Raw genomic sequence first — 21,674 nt, forward strand, 5'->3', positions numbered from 1 at the left:
CCCGACGACTAGCGTTATAAGCTAATTAGCGGTTTGCGCTAAAACTGGCTACTACCATTTTTATAAATACGCCGTACTTTCGATTTCCGCGCAAAATATGCGGTGCTTGCATGATTTCATAATCCCCGCATTTTCATCGCAAAAAAAGTCACATATATCTTAGCAGAAAGTTGAAAAATGTTGCGTTTACTTCACACAAGTGCAGCCATTTTCCCCTGTTGCCATGGGAACGTTATGAAGTGACTTAATTACTCGATGTGAACATCATCGAAAAGCTGCAAACCCCGCGATGAAGCCATGATGAAACCGCAGTTTTTGCAAGTTCCCGCAATTTCATCGCATGAAATTGAATAAATAACCCGCATATTCCATCGCATTTTTTCAGAAAACGTGCCGCATAATCAAGAATTTTTGCCCGCAACAATCACAAAAAAAGTCTTACTTCGTCAGTAACTGTACTGTTAGAAAAGTGTCAAAAGTCCCAGTGAAATAAGACTACACAACTGTTTTGAGCAACGTTTATTGGAAAAATTCTGTTTTGTCAAAATGAAAGTATACACTTTTACTACCAACTTTGTAGGTACAAAAGATCAGAGCATGTCTAAAGTGTAATTAAAGAAAACAAATTATTTTGATTTGAACACCTAAATATTACACACTGAGTTTGTCATTTAGAAAATCTGTAAAAAAAAAAATAAAATAAAAAGAAAAGTATAAAAAGACATCTCAGGTGCAGAAAACTTTGAATCATAAGTTTCTTGGTGTTGCATTTTGTGGTGTGAGGCTGGTTCACACAGGTCGGTCCTGCAGCAGAGGGCAGTTGTCCACAGCTCCCCGTCTGTTCAGAAGCTTCCAGAACACAGAGGCTCCAGAGCGGGCAGGAGCCCGGCCCACCTGCGGGCCTGCAGACGCTATCAGTTCTTCTTTCAGAGGACGGTAGGACTTAAAGCGCCTGTTGAGTGGAGCACAAAATCCAGTTGTTTAATTTAGACTTACTGATAAAGCTGGTAATATTCTATAATTATATTATCTTCCACAAAATCCCATGAACAGACCAAAACCAACTATGTGTTAGTCTGTCTCTTAATACTCTCTGACTTCCCTTCTGAAGCTCATTCATTCCTACAGAAGACAAATGCATACTTTTATTTTTAAACTTTTAAAATAATTTTTTTAGCCACATTGGAAGCAGTGGGAACAAGCTGCGGACACAACGCTAACATATTTACGCTGGCATGGTGAACGTGTTAGCGAACAGCTGGCTATTTAGACATCGAGCAGACATTAAGCAACATCATGGGGATGGAAAGTGGGGTTTTTTTTGCGCTCCTACGCCCACCGGCCACCTAGCACGTCCCGGCTCATGATTGCAAGGGTTATACACAAATTAAAGTGCATTACTTCTTGTAGGTACGAGTTCGAACAGTGTATGAGAACAGCCCGGTGGGATTGAGTCAAAATAAATTACAATGCCTGTATGTTTTTTTAAAGGTCTTTTTTGTGGCATTTTCACCTTTATTGGACGATTTGACACTGAAGAGGTAGACAGGAAACAATGCGAGAGAAGGGGTTTGACATGCAACAAAGGTCTATATCTGGCTTTGGCTTCACAGGAAATACTTCTTTTCATGGGATTTGATAAGACACATGTAGAATATCAGCAAATGTATCCCTTAAAGTAAATAAATGAAATTGTGTATAATTAATAGAAAATTGAAAGTCAGTTCTTACTTGTAAGAATATGCCACTATTCCTACTGCTAGAACAAGTACCAGGCCACCCAACACCATGGCGATGGTACCAGGAGAGGACAGACCTGAACCTGAAACGAGGATCACGCTGTCAATAAGCAGGATAAAATGGAGAAATGTACTGTATTGTCGAACCACTGGACTATTATATGGTGGATGAGTTTGCTTTTGAATGTGGACACAGTTGTGCTGGACCTCAGGTCATCAGGCAGCTTGTTCCAGAGCGCAAGACCATAGTAACTGAAGGCCCCCTCCCCGGACCTAGATCTAACTCCGGGTACAGCTAGAAGACCTCCGCCTGATGACCTGAGAGCTATATATGAGAGATATAGTGCTTATGTTGCGTACCTATGTCGACGCTGACTTTGGCACTGGTGACAGCAAAACTGACGTCGTTGGCCATGGACACGTTGATGCAGTAGACACCAGAGTCATTGAAGAAGTGATGCAACACCAGCTGGCACTCTTTGGAGGGCTCCACCATGTTGCACACTGTGTGAATCGGCCTCAAGCACTCTGCATCCAGAATCACGCTGCACACCTCTTTGGGAAAGCTGGAGGAAGAAGATGCTCCAGGGAGTCAGAATAAACAATAAATGTTTTTTTATTTTGATAAAGTGGAGTGCAGGAGCATTCACCTTCCCTGGCAGGTAACAGTGATATCCAACACATTTCTGTCCATGTCCGGTGTTGCCATCACAGCGTTGTCCATTTGTACAATCTCTACTTTTTCAATGGCCTCTGAAAACAAAGACAAGACGTCACCGACATGCATCAGTCATTTTACATCTTCCTGATCATATCACTAATGAAAGGTAACGCACCAAACACTTCGATGCCAGTGCAGAAGGAGCCATAACGATATATGACACAGTCATCGTCGGAGGGTTTGTCATCAGCGTCCCTCTTGGCAACGACTACCACAGTCGCTTGGCCCGTCAGGGTCACTGGTCGCTTTGCACCTGGGGAGAATAAACAGCAGCAGGGGTTTAGCTCACTAATAACAGATCCTTTTGGATATTTCTACTAAGAAATCATTATTGATGCAGCGTCATTTTGTATCTTACTGTGTCATATAAGAGTGCCTGTTTTTTTTTGTTGGTGCCAAATAATATGATTCTGTATTTACTGAATGCATGTCCTTTAACGTGAGTTAAAGTAATAGATTAGAAGTGTAGGGCTGCTGCCCGTACAGCTAAGATATTTTTTTTTCCACACCATCAATGAGCCTGCTCCTGAATATTCATGAGTGTTCACACTTTACAGATTACAATGGTCCGTACTCAGCATGGCTACAACATCAGGGTCAGTGTGCATTCATGCATAATGCCTCCTGTAAATAATGAAGCCAGAAGCTTTTATTCTGTGCTGTACTTTGAAACAGCCTTTCTCCCAATATCAAGTTGACAATAAAACTGGTTATTCAAATTGAACATGCTACTCTTGGATTGGTGCGTATTGTAGATGCAGATATAAAAAAATTAAATAAGAAAACCTGAGCCAAAAAACTCCAGTCAGCATGCAAATCAGGATTCACACAATGGCAGTGCTTCTTTTAAGATTTACATCGAATTTACATTGAAGGAAATTGGCTGATGCTTTTATCTGGTTCTGGTCAGCTGGTATCAACTCAGTATTTTGCACTTTAACAGGACACATTTCTGTTGCACATATACTACCTTGGGTGGGGATTAAACAAGTGATCATCTGGTTATATCTAGTTATACTCTAATTTAAAAATCTTACCTGTCTTTGCCTCACTGTGAGCTGGCATGTCACCGTTGACGGGGGAGGGAGTTTTGGCCACTGTGGGTGCTTCCGGGGTAGGCTGAGTGTTGGGGGCAGTAGAGGCCTCATCCTCAGTGTTGTCCTCCTCTGTGTCCGAAGGAACCATGTTGACAGTTGTACCAGTTGCCTTGGTGGAAACCAGTATGGGGACAGCAGATGCCAGTGCAGCAGCTTTCACTACACACAGGGAAATTTAGTTTGTGCTTCATTAAGATGTACGTATGTGGAGCTAAGGTATACACACAAGTACAAATATTGTAAATATGATTACATTTTATAGGGGATAGTTGGACATTTTAGGAAAAACACTTATTTGCTTTTTTGGACGAAGTACTTAAGCACTTAAGTGTGTGTGTGTGTGGGGGGGGGTGAAAGCGATGCGTGGTCACAGAAGGTTTGTATCATGTGGACGCGCCGACAGTTTGGTTGTCATTACTTAGAATTCCTCATGGGGGCGACAGAAACTACGCACTGTAGCTTTAAGCTAAATGCTAATGTTAAATGCTAGCATGCTGAAGCTAAGCAGGTGTAGCTCAAATCAAGCAATGTGATTGGTTCGTAGCCGTCATTTCCTTTGCATTATCACACGGCGCTTGAGAAAAAAACGTTAGACTAAAAACTGATAGCTGATGCCATGGAGGGAAGCTGTTCAGCTGCACACACACAATGCCATGACACAGAGCTGGTTTAAAATCAGCAAATATCCCTTTAAGTGTAGGCTATATTTAGAATATTTTCACTGCTTTACCTTGCCGTCAGACAGCCCTTTCCGACGGGGAACTGAAGCTGTTATCTTTTCTCTTTTCAAAGCCACCAGACAAAAACAGTTATTTTACCTTGCAGAAAACGGGAGTTGCTGGTCTACTGCTTCCCTGTTTAGTTTGTTTGTGTTATTGTGTGCCTTTTTTTAGCTTGTAAATTAAGCAATAAAGGGTTAGCCTGTGCTAGCTAGCTACTAGCTAGCTACTACCGAGGCGGTTGCTACTGAGCACAGGTAGTGTACACGTTACCTGTGCTGAGTAGCAACCGCCTCGGTAATGTTATGTGCAGCCTATGTCAGAGGACCTATTTTATTGTAAACATGAATATTTTGTAATAGAAATCTATTTAAATGAGATTGTGACTATAACTTTAATATTGCCATACTTTATTACCCTTTTATAAAAGCTCATGACATGAGCTATTGCTTAAATATACTTTAGAATGATAGCATGCTAACCATAGAAATATTTTTATGATGCTAACCTAATGAGCACTTAACACCTCTAGCTAGCTAATGCTTATTAATTAACATTAGCATGGTGTTTATTTAACATCAAGGCTGAAAACCTTTCATTTTGATGCTGCTTTTCTTTAAATAATTGTTCATTTTTTGTACTGCACTGTACCTTTTATTTTTGTATTTTTATACCTGTCTTATTCTATTTTAGCTGTTTTAATAGTTTAACTGTTTTTAACTGCTCTTTAATGTTTTAGGTAAAGCCCTTTGTATTGCCTTGTTGCTGAAATGTGCTTTATGAATTAAACTGCCTTGCCTTGCCTTACCTGTGGTGCCCTGATGAGTAGGTGGACCAGGGGCTTTGGTTGGGGGATTAACTGGTGGGTCGCAGGCCTTATCTGGGATGACCGCCTGAATCACCACCTGAGGCTTGAAGGAGCCAGAGTTGATGTAGGTGTGAGTGACAGTCATCTCTCTGGATATCAGGGCTCCACTTTGATCGCCAAAGTCCCAGTTGAAGGTGATGTCTGCGTTGCTGAGGTACTGGCTGGGGTCGTGGAGGGTGATGGAGAAGGCGATTGCCCTGTTCTGGATGAAGCGCATGTCCCCGGCCACGATGTCGTTCACTTGGTCCAGAGAGACAGCGAAAGGGATTTGATCTGAGGAGAACACCAAATAATTATGTAAGTAAAACAACTTTCACCATAATTAAAAATGGTTTAAAAGTGTAGAATAACATCACAGGTAACTACACTTTAATTTGTACCTTAGAGGACCTGAAGTAAATGGATAGATGTAGCCTATATGAGAGGGTTTTGCTTGATAATCCCCACAGTTCAATGTATTCTTAAAAAATACTTTTGTTTTTTCTGTTTTTAATTATTATTATTATTATTATTATTATTATTGGTAATATTTTTTGGGATATTGGGGGGGAAAGGTGTTGCAGTTTTCTTAAGAAAGTTGTAAAGTGTCCAAAAAAGATGATAACAGGTATTGTCTTTGTTGTTTTTTTTAAACAAGCCCTCCACTTTTTATACAGTCTCCTAACTCACCAGTGATGGAGAACTGATTGGAGGCGTATCCCAGAGGAATGAACTTCTCCTTGCTACGGTAGTGGTAGATAACGATGTCCATGGTGTAGGAGCCCAGTGGGATGTCATCCGTATTGATTGTCAGGGAGGAAGAGGGGCCGTCTGCCACCTGCCAGTACTGACCTGCCAAATGAGCATCCAGAGCCTGATGAGTATGAAATGCACTTTGCTGCCTCTTCACCTCAAATGACTACAAAACTTTGTATACAATGCATTCAGAGTCAGAGCTTGCTTTAAAAGAAGATATAAATGCTACACTTTACTTTTTATATAAATATGACACTTTTTGGATATAATGTCATTGATGCCTTGTGCCATAAAACATGCAAAGTCTGAATCCCAACACTGAAAATCATGGATTATTTTCAACAAAAAAAAAAAAACTTACATGTAGGGCAAATGAAGCAACATAATCTGATTATGTGATAAGGCTCATACATAATCCATCATGGCTTATATTTCAGGTCACAAGAAACTCTGTGACCCTCAGAAGAGAAATAATTTAGAGGTATTTGATACTTCATCTCACCCCAGGTCTTCCAGACAAACACGTAGGCCGGCTTCTTGTCCTTTTTAACTGGTGTCCCATCAGGGAAAACAGCCTCCCAGTCTGTGTTCTGAGCTGGGTATACTGGCTCAGACTCCTGGTACTTTGTCCCTGTAGCAGAAGCAAAAGTGTTGCGTTTTAGTGACCGTACAAAGAAATCTTTGCAGCCATGCTACACTAGCAGCTGTTCGAGGCACAGGGCAAAGCCCTTGGCCTAAATGCTAATGTCAGTATGCTAACATGCTCACAATGTCAATGCTAACATGCTGATGTTTAGGGGAAATCATTAGTTTTAGGTATTTGTATTACATTATATTATATTATATTATTATATCTTATTATTATATTATATTAGGTATTTGCTCATAAACCAAAGTATTGGACTTAATGATGGGGCTAAATGAAAGGTTAAGGGATTTCAATTCTTCCTGATAGGAACATGAATGTGTGTACCACATTTCAGTGCAGGGTGTGTGTAGCATTTTACCAGTGTGTGTGTGTGTGTGTGTGTGTGTGTGTGTGTGTGTGTGTGTGTACACGGTGTGTTACCGTTGACTATGCAGTCTTCGGCCCAAACAACGTCTCCATTAGGCTGCACCTTCTGGTTGTGTGGGAACTCCAAGTTGATGGTAAAAGTCACTTTGGCTGCAGTCAGAGTCGGCGAATCGTTCCCCACATTGAAAGTCACTCTTCCACCTGGAGGAAGAAGAACGCTGAGCATTAAACATGAAAAGGTACAAGTCTGTGGGTCCAAATATGTTTACCGATCCTCAGATTAAATACATAGTTCAGACATTTTGTTTCTTTTTTCAGAATTATAAAGAAATGGGGGATCTTTTTATTGCACGTCAATACAATCTCTCTCCCCTCATTACCCAAACATACATAAGAAAAAAAAAAAAGATTAAGTAAAGAAAATATGAGCATAGTGATTATGCCAACATTATTTCATCAGAAGTACCTTTCCAGGAGTCTTTGTATCGTGGGTCTCCATCTTTCCAGATCGGGTACATTTTATTGTTCCATGATGGATAGCGAGTGAAACGGTTTCTAGGCTCTGAAATATCAAAAATAAATATTGAAAACAGAATATGAACAACGTCTCCATGCGCATATATTTTTTCCAGGAACGCTTTTTATGGGCTCTCAATTCGAACGATCATTTTTCAGACTTTTCCTGGAAATAATAAAGAGATAATCTACCATTTTGTACACTTGGAATTAAGAATTCCAATTCATTCTTAATCTAGAGAGTCTTTAAATCAGTGCACATTGAGTCATCTGACCAAGTGAAAATGTGAAATTTGTCTACAGCTAACATAATATGTAACATACTGTATATGGATAAAGTGGATAAAATGAAATGAATGAATATTTACAGTATTTAGGTTTAAATTAAGCTTTTCCTTTAAGGACCTTCCATTTTTTTGTTGTTGCTTTAAACCTCTAAGGAAATTATTAGGAAGTTACAGACCCCTAAAATAAATTGTTACCTATTTGTCTCCTATTTTATCCTAAACATATTACAGCATATATTTAGATTTATTCTAATGCACTCTTGCAATCTCATTCAGTGACATTTATTAATTGTTTTTTACAGTTTCCCAAACTCCATTGTTTTATATATATATATATATATATATATATCTACGTTGTGTAATACTTATCACCAATTATTTGACAAAAGGTAAATGTGGCTGAAGCAAAAATTTGTTTTATTGGCAATATAATTCTCTGGTCCCTCCAATCCCTCTCATGTGACGCTCAGCTGAGTGTGTTGCAAGATCTGATCACAGATTAACAATGTCACATGGCTGAATTTGGATTAAACACAATAGCAGATAACAGAGTGAATGATCAGCCAAATCAGACTTGTTTTCAATGTGATTATGAATTCAGTATTATTATTATTATTATTTCAGAGTAATCACTCTCCCTTTTCTTTCCTGTCATGGTTTAACTTCAGCTGACAATCATTCCTCTCACTCCCTTTGAGTCATGACTCTCCATTTCTCAAAAATATTATACATACACATATCTTAAAATGTATTTCTCCGTCCTTTAGGTTTTCCATTCATATTCCTCAGAATGATCTCTTCAGGGTCAGTATGGATAAGAGGAATTATTACAACTCTTTCATTAACACACATGAGGATGTGTGTAATGCTTTAAGACCGACGTGAAAGAATGTGAACTTATCCTTAAAGATTAAAATAAACAGTGCAAAGGTCACATCCTGTGGCATTTACATGCGTGGTGGAGTAAAGAGGTCATGGGAAAAAAAAGAAAGATAAAACTGGATCTTGAACTCAGATCTTATAGATCAAAACACATGCAGTACCTTATTAGAAAACTGGGTTCACCTCCATTACTGAAACGTAATATAGCTTCACTAAACCTTTGACTGACAGAGCAACAGCGTGCCATTTGACTGAAGGTGCAAGAAAGTTCCTCTACTGGGACAATTATGACAAATACATTTAAAAAGAAAATGTTGACTTGACATTAACATCTTCACAGTAGAACATTGTTAAGACTCTAATACCATATCATATAAAGTGCTGCTTGTCGAGTAGAGATACTTAACACAAGTATTTCCATTTCTTGCAACTTGATATTTATACTCCTCTACATTTAAGAGGGAAATATCGAACTTTTTACTTCACTACAATTATCTGACAGCTTTAGATACTTTGCAGTTCAGATGAATATTTTACATACAAAATAAAGTATATGCACGAAGCACTGTCTGTACCTAACAGTATGAATAAAGTAAAATTAGCTCCATCTTGACCAACTACAACATTAAAATGCTGCTTTCACATTAAAGCATCAGTAATAATAGTCCAGTAACATGATATATAATAGTAAACACTCACAGGGGCCATTTTCCTGAATTATGAGTACTTTTACTGTTGATACTTTGGCTTAGGTTTTCTAATAGTACTTACATACATCACATTTTGAATGCATGACTTTACCTTCTAATAAGGTATTTTTATATTGCAGTGTTGCCACTTTCGCTTTTACTAAAGGATCTGAATACTTCCTCCCCCCACCACTGTTGAAAGGAGTGGTAACTCTTGATTAGTGATGTCGTCTAAAACTCTCACAGCGTCAACAATCTCATTTAAATGCCGTGAATGATCTCGTTCACTCCTCCGAACCCCAGAGACACTCACTCTGAAATACTTTGTTAGCATTCATTTGGACGATAGAAGACGCATGTTCTGTACTTACTCGCCGCAGTGTGTGAAGCCACTGCCAGCAACACCAACAGCACAACAGACGCCCACATTGTCAGTGCACCTCCTCTGTCTGAAATATCCCTTTGGTGAGCACCAAACAACAGAAATCTGGCTTTATAAAGCGTCTGATGTTTGACCTCACACTGAGTATTAGTAGAAGAAACGCCTCCTTCCTCACGGAGACCTTCTCCAATCAGATTTTAGGGGCACCCACCTGGACTGATTTGTGTATTTACAGTTAAAAAGCACGTCTCTGGGATTACAGTCATACATACAGTAGAGAAAAAAAACACACATAATCACTTAAGAAATGTAAAAAGTCCACATGTTCTTTTTGCATTGGCAACAGATTGGATCATGAGACGCGCTTGAGTGTGCATAAACTGAACAAAAGAAGAAACTTTCTAATAAACGTATGCACATATGAACCGTAGTAGTTTTTTCCCTGATGGGATCAATAAAGCATTCTGATTGTGATTATAGCTGAGCTCAGTGATATACAGTACATATCAATATAGGTAGTGGTGGAATGTAACTAGTACATTTACTCAAGTACTGGGCTTATATTTTACTTAATATAAGCACAGTATATTTTATGTCACTTTATACTTGTAGAGGAATATTATGTACTGTTTACTCCACTACAAGTATTCCCCAGCTGCAGTTACTTAATCGGTTAATTTACATACAAAAGATCAGTTAAAACATTCAGATGCTGCTTACACATCAATACATCAGTATTGATGATGTAATAATATAATATGCATAATCAAGTTCATTTTGCTGGTAATATTTCTGTACATTTACATAAGTAATATTCTCAATGCAGGAATTTGACATGCACAAAGTACTTTACATAATGTGCTATTGGTACTTTTACTTAAATAAATACTTCTTCAACCACTGAATATACACTACATCATTTCTACGGTATGTGTACATTTGTGTTGTATCAGCAATAACATCGACCTTGTGTAATTATTATTTTCTCATGATTTTTACGTTAACCTGTTTATATATGTTGGATAGCACCTTATCAATAACTTATATTTTATATTCAAATATATAGCATATACTGCATATATTTGCACTCTTTCCTACTTTGTAACTGCTGCCTAACTATTTCCCTTGGGATCAATAGTAAAAGTTCTATCTTATTATCTTGGCGGTATTGTGAGGCCTCTGTCACAATTAGAGGTGCAAAGATTAATCGATTAATCGATTAGTTGTCAACTATAAAATTAATCGCCAGCTATTTTGATAATCGATTAATCAGTTTGAGTCATTTTTTATTAAAGAAAAGTAAGATTTCTCTGATTGCAGCTTGTTAAATGGGAATATTTTCTAGTTTCTTCTCTCCTCTGTGACAGTAAACTGAATATCTCTGAGTTGTGGACAAAATAAGACATTTGAGGACGTTATCTTGGGCTTTGGGAAACACTAATCCACATTTTTCTCCATGTTTTGACAGTTTATAGATCAAACAACTAATCGATTAATCGAGAAAATAATCGACGGATTAATCGACTATGAAAATAATTGTTAGTTGCAGCCCTAGTCACAATAACAAAAAACAACAAAAAAGTACACATTTGGGGGGCAGCAATTATTAATTAAACTGTTTGAAGATCAGTACGATACAACAGGATTGTATGTAAATCATGAGGTTACAGTGTCGTGAATTTTTGGGTCTTATGTGACAATTCCACAAAACACGTGCTTTCGAATACAATATGAATGGTTATATCTCTAAATCTCTGCTCAAATCAGCTGACCTATTTTGGGCTGCTCGTACAATTATTCCTAATTAAGTGCAGATTTACTCTGAAATTCACGTTGCTACTGATGATTAAATCCACATCATGAAAAACAAAACAAAAGTACTTTATATTTGTAGAGGTTATATTGGCCGACACTCTTAAATATGACGCTGTGATGAAATATAATATCAGAAATATTAAAGCGTAAAAGGAAGTTGTTCATTTCGGTGTCATTCGTGTCAACAATAGGTTACACAGTCTGCTTAGAGAGAAAAAAAGAAAGGAGGAATGCAGCGTTAATGAGGATTATTGAAGCACTTGTGACTCCCTAAATTCATCCGGCTTTGTGTCCCCCCCCCCACTACCGCAGGAACTAAAAAGTGACTTTGTTAAAAGGTTTTTTTGTTGCATATGTGCCAATTTGTGACAATGTTTAAACCTATTTTTTTTGTTAACAATGTCAGCATTCACAGCAAATCCTGTTCAGACCTGTTTCATCATGAACCCTTTAATTCCCTTCAGGCCTCAACATGTATGTTCAGACCATACTATAAAACATGGCGTCTCATATAGAGTTAAAAAAGAAAAAAGACTGATGCATCAGATAATGTGATAACAGATTAAACATGGCTAAAGTGTTGAGTCTTGGTAACAATTTGATCAGCATGTCAGGTTATCGTGGATATGACACATGCCTTTGGTGTGGGAAATCTGGGTTCAATTCCCACTGCGACACATCAACCAATGTGTCCCTGAGCAAGACACTTAACCCATAGTAAGTGGCTTTGGATAAAAGCGTCAGCTTGTAATGTACTGACATGTAATGTAATGTAGAAAAAAGAACAGAACTGTGACCCCTTATAAAAAGTTGTGTTACAATCCCCCCCCCTCCCCCCGAGGTGTTTGATATGCTCAAAATTTCTATTTTGCTCAAAAGTGGAGATCTCAACCCCCCCAAATGTTGAACCCAAAGTTACGCCCTTCATATCGGCCACAGAAACCATTGTTCTGCATGTCAAGTTACTCTGTAATCTTTGCTAATAATACTTTGAACTACTTAAATTTGAGTTAGATTTTGAATGCAGGACCTTTTAAATTAGATGAGATTAGATTTAACTTTACATTACATTACATTATATTTTACCTGTTGTATTAGTACTTACAAAAGGTGACCGTGCCATTGAAGTGTTGGCATACATTCTGTGGTCTCTGAAGACTTAGCTTTAAACTGGCCTTTGTGTCATGTTTGTAATTTTGTTTGTTTTTAAGTTTTATTTTTCTATATTTATTTAGATTTATATCGTTATTATTTATTTACTGTTTTTGGTCGAGATATATATATATATATATATATATATATATTTATTTATTTTTTTACAATTTTACTTGTGAAGCACTTTGTGACTTTGTTCTGTAAAAGGTGCTATATTAAATGAAGTACTAGTAGTAGCCCACGTAAACGTACACTCGCCTGCAGTTCGCCAGTCCGTCCATCAGGCGGCGCTGTGAAATAAATTGAGTGGGAGCGGAGGCGTTCAGAAGTAGAGCCGCTCCACTTTGATTGGAGGAAGTACTACATCAACAAAGAAAGATGGCCGAAGTGATAGAGCTGCAGAAACTCAAGGTTGGTACTGCCATAAATATGTATTTATTACAAACAGTTAGGTGTTTTTATTAATACATATTATGTTGTAACCGTTGTTAGTTGTAATACCAGAGAGCGAGGATACGGATAACTGAACGGTTTGAAGTATAAAATGTGTCCGCCGTTGGTGAAGGCTAACGACCGGCGTGTGTTCATTCAGCTGCGAAGCTAACCGAGCCAACCGGACCGAGAAACGTTCAAAATACGTAACCATTAAGGTTGATAAACGGCTGTGAGTGTGTTTAAATTGACCGATAGAAGTGTAGCATTTAATAAAAACTGTAAAAGTGGCTCCTGCTGTTGGATATAAAATGTCCCGCCATCTCTGTCCAGGTCCAATTAAATTAGCGACAAAGGTAACCGAGCATGTTTGACCTCAACCGGTCATACATTTCATGTTATGCAAACCGTGAACACACCGTCTATTGCTTGAGTTGTCCCGGTCACTAGCTGTATGGAAAACAGTAGTTACTGAACTTAAACACTTCCTACTGCCTAGCAGTGGTGGTTTAGTAATTATGGTTAATATTCAAAATCGTTATGGGAAAATGAATGGGATTTTTTTTTTTTTTTTTTTTTTACTTCCGGAACCACACTGTTGAGCTCTGTGGAAATTGTTAACAGCACGGCAAGGTTGTTAAATGGCGCTTGTTGTAATAAAAGCACTGTTTCTGTCTGCGGTTGTTTTAGCTTGCTGAACTGAGGCAGGAGTGCGAGGCCCGAGGTCTGGACACCAAGGGAAACAAAGGAGAGCTCATTGCCCGACTGCAAGCCTATCTGGATGAGCACGGTGAGGCGACATCCTTTACATTTAGACATTGTATATAAAACCAAGTGTGTGTGGGTGGACCGTTATCAGAAACGCATGAACTTGATCAAGTTGAGATGAATTGTTTCTACTTACAATTCTGATATCAGATGCTGTTAGCTCTTGATGTATAGTAAGACTGTGTCTTGTTCCTTGTCTTGTATGGATTCCTTATTGTGATTAAAACTTTTTTTTAACCCCCTCCGTTTTCTTTCTGCTCTCTGGTGGTGTGAAATGTCTTTATCCCATAATCCAAACAACAGAGGAAGATGTGGATGTGGATGACGTGCTGGCAGAGGATACAGAGGTAACGGTTGTTGATGCTTTCACTTCCCCTCTCAGACCTCCTTAGACCGTTTTGTGAAGTGGTGATGCATGTTTCCATTTTCCTTTCAGGACTTTCCTAAAGTTGAGAGTGCTAACGATGTAAAAGAAGAGAAGGATTCCGAGTCTACTGAGTGCGAGCCGTAAGTATATTCACAAACAAACAAACCAAATATAACGTGTTAATTAGTGAGCTTTAGAGGTACTTGGCCAGGCTAGCTGTTTTCCCCCTGCTTCAGTCTTTATGCTAAGATTAGATAACCATCTCCCAACTGTCTGCAACTAAGCACATTTACCAAAATGCCCCACTATTTCTTTTAAATTTGAGGTAGTAATTTTTATTTATGACTACGCTATAAACCACAGTCTCGAACCCAGGATTGGGCTATGTGGCTGAAATTCATGTCATGCCCAATATGCGTACATCGGGTCTAAATGGCTTCACATGTGGAGTATTATTGGTCAGGTTTGGTGTAGAAATGTCCCACATGGTCAGCCCCAGATTGATAAACCGGTTTATACTGGGTCATTAGTTTTCCCCAGCAATCCATCTGTAGTCATTCCACTTCCTTTCATGTTTTTTTTTCTTTCAGACCTGCTGATAAGAAGGTGGTGAAAATAGCTCCTCCGTCATCTTCCGGTGAAGTACGTATGACATGTTTTTTTTTTTTTTAGCGGAACCACACTGTTGGGACTCTGTGAAGTATTAACAACGCTTTGCAGCAAGGTTGTTAAATGGCGCTTGTTGTAATAAAAGCACTGTTTCTGTCTGCTGTTGTTTTAGCTTGCTGAACTGAGGCAGGAGTGCGAGGCCCGAGGTCTGGACACCAAGGGAAACAAAGGAGAGCTCATTGCCCGACTGCAAGCCTATCTGGATGAGCACGGTGAGGCGACATCCTTCACATTTAGACATTGTATATAAAACCAAGTGTGTGTGGGTGGACCGTTATTAGAAACGCATGAACTTGATCAAGTTGAGATGAATTGTTTCTACTTACAATTCTGATATCAGATGCTGTTAGCTCTTGATGTATAGTAAGACTGTGTCTTGTTCCTTGTCTTGTATGGATTCCTTATTGTGATTAAAACTTTTTTTTAACCCCCTCCGTTTTCTTTCTGCTCTCTGGTGGTGTGAAATGTCTTTATCCCATAATCCAAACAACAGAGGAAGATGTGGATGTGGATGACGTGCTGGCAGAGGATACAGAGGTAACGGTTGTTGATGCTTTCACTTCCCCTCTCAGACCTCCTTAGACCGTTTTGTGAAGTGGTGATGCATGTTTCCATTTTCCTTTCAGGACTTTCCTAAAGTTGAGAGTGCTAACGATGTAAAAGAAGAGAAGGATTCCGAGTCTACTGAGTGCGAGCCGTAAGTATATTCACAAACAAACAAACCAAATATAACGTGTTAATTAGTGAGCTTTAGAGGTACTTGGCCAGGCTAGCTGTTTCCCCCTGCTTCCAGTCTTTATGCTAAGATTAGATAACCATCTCCCAACTGTCTGCAACTAAGCACATTTACCAAAATGCCCCACTATTTCTTTTAAATTTGAGGTAGTAATTTTTATTTATGACTACGCTATAAACCACAGTCTCGAACCCAGGATTGGGCTATGTGGCTGAAATTCATGTCATGCCCAATATGCGTACATCGGGTCTAAATGGCTTCACATGTGGAGTATTATTGGTCAGGTTTGGTGTAGAAATGTCCCACATGGTCAGCCCCAGATTGATAAACCGGTTTATACTGGGTCATTAGTTTTCCCCAGCAATCCATCTGTAGTCATTCCACTTCCTTTCATGTTTTTTTTTCTTTCAGACCTGCTGATAAGAAGGTGGTGAAAATAGCTCCTCCGTCATCTTCCGGTGAAGTACGTATGACATGTTTTTTTTTTTTTTTAATACTAGTTTGATTGGAAGCCTTCAATCGGTGTAATCAATGTGCAATGTGTGACATATGGGTGCTCAAAAACAAGAAGTTCAATACACAGTAACTTTCAGAGCTTTTCGCAAGTGTGTGAGGGTGTGAAACCTTCAAACTCATAATAATAATAATAATATATTAGATTCATTGCACCTTTTGCAAATATTCATCAGCAGTACCAACACCTCCGCCAGCAGCTTGTGTTCTGATTTTTTTTTTTTAATCTTTTGTTGAGCAGAGACTACAAAAGAGAGCTGAACGTTTCAACCTGCCTGCAACAGCAGAGAGCAAAAAGGCCATACGTGCAGCAAGGTAAGACTTCACCAGGCTTCTCCTCTAAATGTCCTTTTAAAGGCTACTTACAGTTTGATTTAAGTCGTTTTGGCCATCGTTCATATTAGCAACGATAACCTTGCACTCACTTGTTTGATTAGGGGATGCAGCAACATCACTGAATGATGATCTGGTTCAACTTTGACCCAACATACTTACCGTAGTTATACTCGCATACATTTTTTTTTTTTTTTTCCTCTGCAGGGAGGCATTCATTGTGGTTTTAGATTATATGATCTGGACGAGAGAAAGCATAATATGCACATTATATTACAAAGAAACCCAAAATATATTCTAACAGACATACAGAAACAAAGCGTTCGCGGGGTCTCTCCTGGGATGCCGTAAACAGGTCATTGTCAACATGGTCTCAACAGAAGCTACACAGCAGCACTGCCTCACTCATTCCACAACAACTCCATTAACATTTATGCTTGAAAATAATTAAACGTTAGCTCCGACACGTAAGAAATATCACTACATTCGCTCTCTGTGATTTAAAGCAGGGGTGTCAAACATACGCAGAGAAGTAATTCATTCCAATTCCAAATTTACGACTTTAATCTTAGAATTTCTGAGTTTTTTTTTCTCAGAATATTACCTCTATTACCTCTGCTGAGCAGATAGTTTCTGATCATACTGGAGTGGTTTACTTGACATCAGTGGGTATGAATTAGCATGAACTAAAATGAGTTTAGCAAAAACACAAAAATTAAACAGAGTTTAAAAAAAAAAAAAAAAAGAAGTGCAGCGCGTTCAGTTAGTTAAAAAAAATAACTCTATTCTTTTGTCAGAATGCTGAACATTCTCTTGTATTGGAAGGTGTACGTACTCTACACTACAGCACTTTTATTCCCAAAAATATACTATTGACACTTTGGAAAGTGAAGGAAAAACATGACTAATAACACCAGATGTTTGAACCTGTACACTTTAAAATAAAAGTCTATGCCCTACACATTACTGCATCAGCAGCAGAATTAGTCCAGTTATCATAACTGCTAGAAATGGTGGCCAAAACTCTGAAAATAATACCCAAGTAGTTACTATAAATTGGATTTATGCTAGGAGTACATGTACTTCACCGTGTTGAAATGATTATTCTCCCTTTCTTCAGGTTTGGTGAATCCACAGAGAATACCAGTCCCGCTCCAGGTCTGTTGTCACTCTTTGCTCTTTTACTCAACTGACTTTCACTAGTCTGAAGTTGCTAGAATGTAACATAACAGCATCCTCAGTGTTTCCTTTAGGATTTTCTTTTAGCAGTGACTACATTGTGCGTCTGCCCTATTTCTGATTAGCCTGGCTCCGCCCTCCTACGTGCTTCCGCTCAATTTTCATTTCCCTTCAGTACTCCGTCTGGGTGTGCGGTATGTTCTTGGGTTTTCTCTGGCCAAATATTTGTCCAATCAGCGAACAGAGGGAGCGGATGAGAACGATGACGTTGAGGACGTGCGCTAGAAAGATGCGAGCGAAGCCATTCGGCCCGTTGTGGCAGCAACGCTGCCGAATCTCCAGAAGTTAAAGCCCGAGCAAGAACAATCTTTGCTGAGTTTTGTTGGTGGCCGTGATGTTGTGGCCCTCCGTTAGTGGTGAAGGAGTTAGCTAAGGCTAACGCTAGCGATGCTAAGCCGACGTCACGACCAAACGTTAGCGATTGGTTGTGGCAGATCCGGAGTGGCTCTGGGCAGTAGTTTAAAACAATAGTTTAATAGTTTTAAACTTCAACAGTGTACCCGCCAGACTCTCTGTACAAATGAAATGTACCAGAGTCTGGTAGGACCAGGCTAATTTCTGATACCGTGGCGGCAGAAATTTTGCCACGGCGGGCCGCCACTACAAAATCAACATAGAGGAAACACTGATCCTATATCATAATGCTTTTGGCAACACATAGCTTTAACACGTTTTTCATGTTTAATGCTAAAGGTTTCACTGTTTTCTACCTGCTGCTTCTCACCCCACAATTTAATGAATCTGTCTCCCAAACAGGCGTCGTTGCGAACAGCAAAGCTCCTGTAAGTGTTGAATCACTCCGTTTGACCCATTTCTTTAATTCCTCCGGTTAATGAGACAATGTTAATCAGAATGTTTTTATGTCTCGCAAAGGTGAACGTCGATCAGCTGAAGAAGAGAGCAGAACGATTTGGTATGAACGTTTCGTCCGTTTCACAAAAGGTGACTATGAGCTTCAATTCGGGGTGTAACTACACTTTTAGGTTGACATTTTTCACATGTTTACATTTTTTTTTTTTTTTCTGCACTTTTGAGGCTTACGTTTGGGCTTTTATTTCCAGATTGAAGAGGACGAAAAGCTGAAAAAGAGGAAGGAGAGGTTCGGGGTCACAGCAGCTGCAGGCGTAGCTGTTTCAGCCGATGTCGAGGTGAATTTCTCCCCCCACCTGTTCTTTACAAATGCATGTGTCATTTGTTAAACAGTAGTGGTCCGTTATATTTTATCACAATGGATTGAGTTGAACATAAAAAGACCCGTGGGAATGAGGAGTGATTGTGTAATAATGTTGATGTTTTCTTTTTCTACAGGCAAAGAAAATGAAGCGGGCTGAAAGATTTGGAAAGAGTGAATAATGTTTTTAGAGCCTGTGTTCTTTTTTGTAAAGCATTTTCATTGCTGCACAACACAGAGATCCCTGAAGATGACAACTGTCACTAATGGGATTCCTGTAAATCAAAAGTATAATTAAATGCAAAGATAAATAGGTGAGTTTGATCCTTTTTTTGTCTTCCCCCAAGGCATTTTATGCCTTTTTAATTGATAATGGTACGGAGAACAGCGGGATGACATGCAGCAAACAGTCCTGCCAGCCGGTTTGAAATACCAACAAATATAGGAAATAGCTCCCAGTTATTTACTGAGCCTCACGTCGGTGGATAATGTAAAATGGAAAAAAGCATTTCATTCAAACCACCTATTTATTATTTACTAGGGCATCATTTTCTCAGTCCCGGGAGGCTTTCAAGCATGTTATTTTTCAATTTCCGTTCACTTTTATTAAGGAATTGGAGGAGTGTTTTATAAAATGCATAGGCAGCAATGTTAGCTTCTCTGTAACAGAGGTTTTTTTTTATCACAGTAACAGGCTGCCAGCTGTTTAGGGGAAAACCATTGATTTCTTGCTGTATAATCTTAAATCAAAATGGTGCTTTCAAGCCTTCGAAATTTCCCAAATCAAGCAGGAAATGGGAGCAAGTGAAATTGTATCAACGCCTACAGTTTAAAAATATCCTCATATGACACGCGAACAAAGAAATTGGAAACGTTAAGCCATGGATATAAAAATGTGTAATACATTCCTTCAAAGACCAAGAAAATCAAAGTCAAGATTAACAGCAAACAAAGTTTAGGGTAGTTGAAAGATGAAAATAAATCCTGTGTTTCTGTTTATTGTGTAATTTTTTTTTTTTTTCTTCTTCAAATAATCCATTCAAAATGATTGAACTCACTTATTTGTATTTACTGTGAGTATTTAACTCTCCTTTTGATTTAACAGTCTTATTTCTGTGTTTTCTCTTTGGGATTGCATTGGTTCATTGCTTCAGTTATCTGTCCATTTTATAACATTTTGTGGTTTAAAATAAATTGTTTTAAATTTTTTGATATCTTGGTGGTTGTTTTTTTTTTATATATGTATCTTTTCATAGAGCGTCACTGTCATGACTTGATGGGAGTGGAGACTTCTCTAGTGAACATATTTCATAATTAGTCACCTGTATTATTTTCCTCAGTACGACGAATAATGTCTCAAAAAGTCCTATTGGTATCGTGGACATTAATCCCTATAACCAGTTAACCTATGATGAACAGACCATGTGTCCGGGGTTCTATAATTATGTTTTTATAGTATTTTGTCATGAGCAACTGCATGATCAAATAGTACCATTACCACATGTAAAATTGATAGATTTGGAAATTCAGTTGCTGTTGTGCTATAAGAAGTGACAATACCCAACAAAGTACTCTAGTGAGGGAGGATTCTTCTTCATGGGACATAGTTTCCCCTGGACTGCAGTCAGTAGTATTGCTGTGGTCTCAGGGATTTACAGATGTTCAGACTTGAGTCACAAAAGGACTACTAAACTAGACTGCTGTGAGACTTGAGTTACTTACAATTTGCTTATGAAGACTTGAAGCTTGACGTGGGGGGATTCATACCGAACATCCCACTGAATTCTTGTGAGCCCAGATGTTGAAGGAAGAGATACTGCAGGTTGTTACTTCCTGCTGTAGACCGCACATACCAAAACTGACAACCTACTCCAGCAATATCAATGTTTACTAAACTGCAATATCACAGACTGTATTTTATTTATATGGCGCTTTTCTGGTCTTAATGACTACTCAAAGCGCTTTTACGTAGTACAGGAACCATTCACACACAATCATAGATAGATAGATACTTTATTGATCCCCAAGGGGAAATTCAAGTTCCCAGTAGCTTACAGACATCATAAACAGGATGATAATACAACAAATCCACATGAATAATATGGACAATAAAAGAAAAGATACTAAATAAATAATCCACATGAATGTACTAAGGGATGTATAAGCATGAGACGCTTGCAGTGACAGGGCAGGGACTGACCCCGGGATTCAGCATGCATGGTAAGGTGCTCTATGAGAGGGTGTGTCATGGTGGTATAGTGCAAGGAATGTAGACATAGTAATATAAAAACTATATAGCAGTGCAAGGATAACGTTTTAAAAAGACAGCATTAAATATGGGCATTATATGGGAATAAAGTGGACAGTGTAGGACATGCACAAATCAACAGTCAATATTAGAGGTTTGAAGTTTTATACACTGTGACCGAGGCTGCCATACAAGGTGCCATACCTGCTCATCAGATAAACATTCACACACCGATGGCGCAGCATCAGCGTCTTGCCCAAGGGCACTTCGACATGGGACTGTGGGCCAGCGATCGCACCAACAACCTTCTGATTGGTAGGCGACCGCTCTACCACCTGAGCCACAGCCGCCCCTATCATTATTTCCTATGTGAAATATTGTGAATTTAACCGTTCAGTCTGTTCACTTATTATATTTGGCTTTTTTATTTTGCTGCTTTATTGTTTATTTTTTTTACTGATGCTTCTTGTTATTGCACTACCCATATCTATCGCTCTATCTATCTAATAATAATAATAATGTATACTTTATTAATCCCACAAGGGGAAGTTAGAATGTTTGTATGTATCTATCTATCT

At 38.7% G+C, this 21,674-nt stretch overlaps 2 protein-coding genes across 2 annotated transcripts; one reads left to right on the plus strand and one right to left on the minus strand.

Annotated features, from left to right (window-relative positions):
* Positions 1–699: 699 nt before the first annotated feature.
* pmelb (premelanosome protein b) lies at positions 700–9,697 on the minus strand. Its single transcript, XM_078254063.1, has 12 exons — positions 9,640–9,697; positions 7,361–7,456; positions 6,949–7,095; positions 6,382–6,510; positions 5,814–5,975; positions 5,085–5,417; positions 3,498–3,716; positions 2,576–2,713; positions 2,390–2,492; positions 2,100–2,305; positions 1,732–1,822; positions 700–952 (listed from the first exon to the last, which is right to left on the minus strand). The coding sequence occupies exons 1-12, from the start codon at positions 9,695–9,697 to the stop codon at positions 790–792; spliced, it is 1,845 nt and encodes a 614-aa protein (XP_078110189.1). The 3' UTR covers positions 700–789.
* Positions 9,698–12,939: 3,242 nt separating this feature from the next.
* sarnp (SAP domain containing ribonucleoprotein) lies at positions 12,940–19,166 on the plus strand. The gene is made up of 15 exons (XM_078253894.1): positions 12,940–13,031; positions 13,743–13,842; positions 14,124–14,167; positions 14,257–14,327; positions 14,778–14,829; positions 14,969–15,068; positions 15,350–15,393; positions 15,483–15,553; positions 16,004–16,055; positions 16,347–16,420; positions 17,559–17,596; positions 18,434–18,459; positions 18,551–18,619; positions 18,739–18,825; positions 18,986–19,166. Exons 1-15 carry the CDS (start codon positions 12,999–13,001, stop codon positions 19,028–19,030), a joined length of 906 nt encoding a protein of 301 aa, XP_078110020.1. The 5' UTR covers positions 12,940–12,998; the 3' UTR covers positions 19,031–19,166.
* The last annotated feature ends 2,508 nt before the right edge of the window (positions 19,167–21,674 follow it).

This window comes from Sander vitreus, chromosome 7 (genome assembly GCF_031162955.1).
Source record: "Sander vitreus isolate 19-12246 chromosome 7, sanVit1, whole genome shotgun sequence".
Taxonomy (NCBI): Eukaryota; Metazoa; Chordata; class Actinopteri; order Perciformes; family Percidae; genus Sander; species Sander vitreus.

Coding starts and splice junctions, on each gene's coding strand:
- pmelb (XM_078254063.1), bottom strand. CDS start 9,697: ATGTGGGCGTCTGTTGTGCTGTTGGTGTTGCTGGCAGTGGCTTCACAC. Junction 7,096..7,360: donor ATACAAAGACTCCTGGAAAG/GTACTTCTGATG, acceptor TTCTTCCTCCAG/GTGGAAGAGTGACTTTCAAT. Junction 2,714..3,497: donor TCACAGTGAGGCAAAGACAG/GTAAGATTTTTA, acceptor TATTCTCCCCAG/GTGCAAAGCGACCAGTGACC.
- sarnp (XM_078253894.1), top strand. CDS start 12,999: ATGGCCGAAGTGATAGAGCTGCAGAAACTCAAG. Junction 14,328..14,777: donor GAGTCTACTGAGTGCGAGCC/GTAAGTATATTC, acceptor TTTTTCTTTCAG/ACCTGCTGATAAGAAGGTGG. Junction 16,056..16,346: donor CTCCGTCATCTTCCGGTGAA/GTACGTATGACA, acceptor TTTGTTGAGCAG/AGACTACAAAAGAGAGCTGA.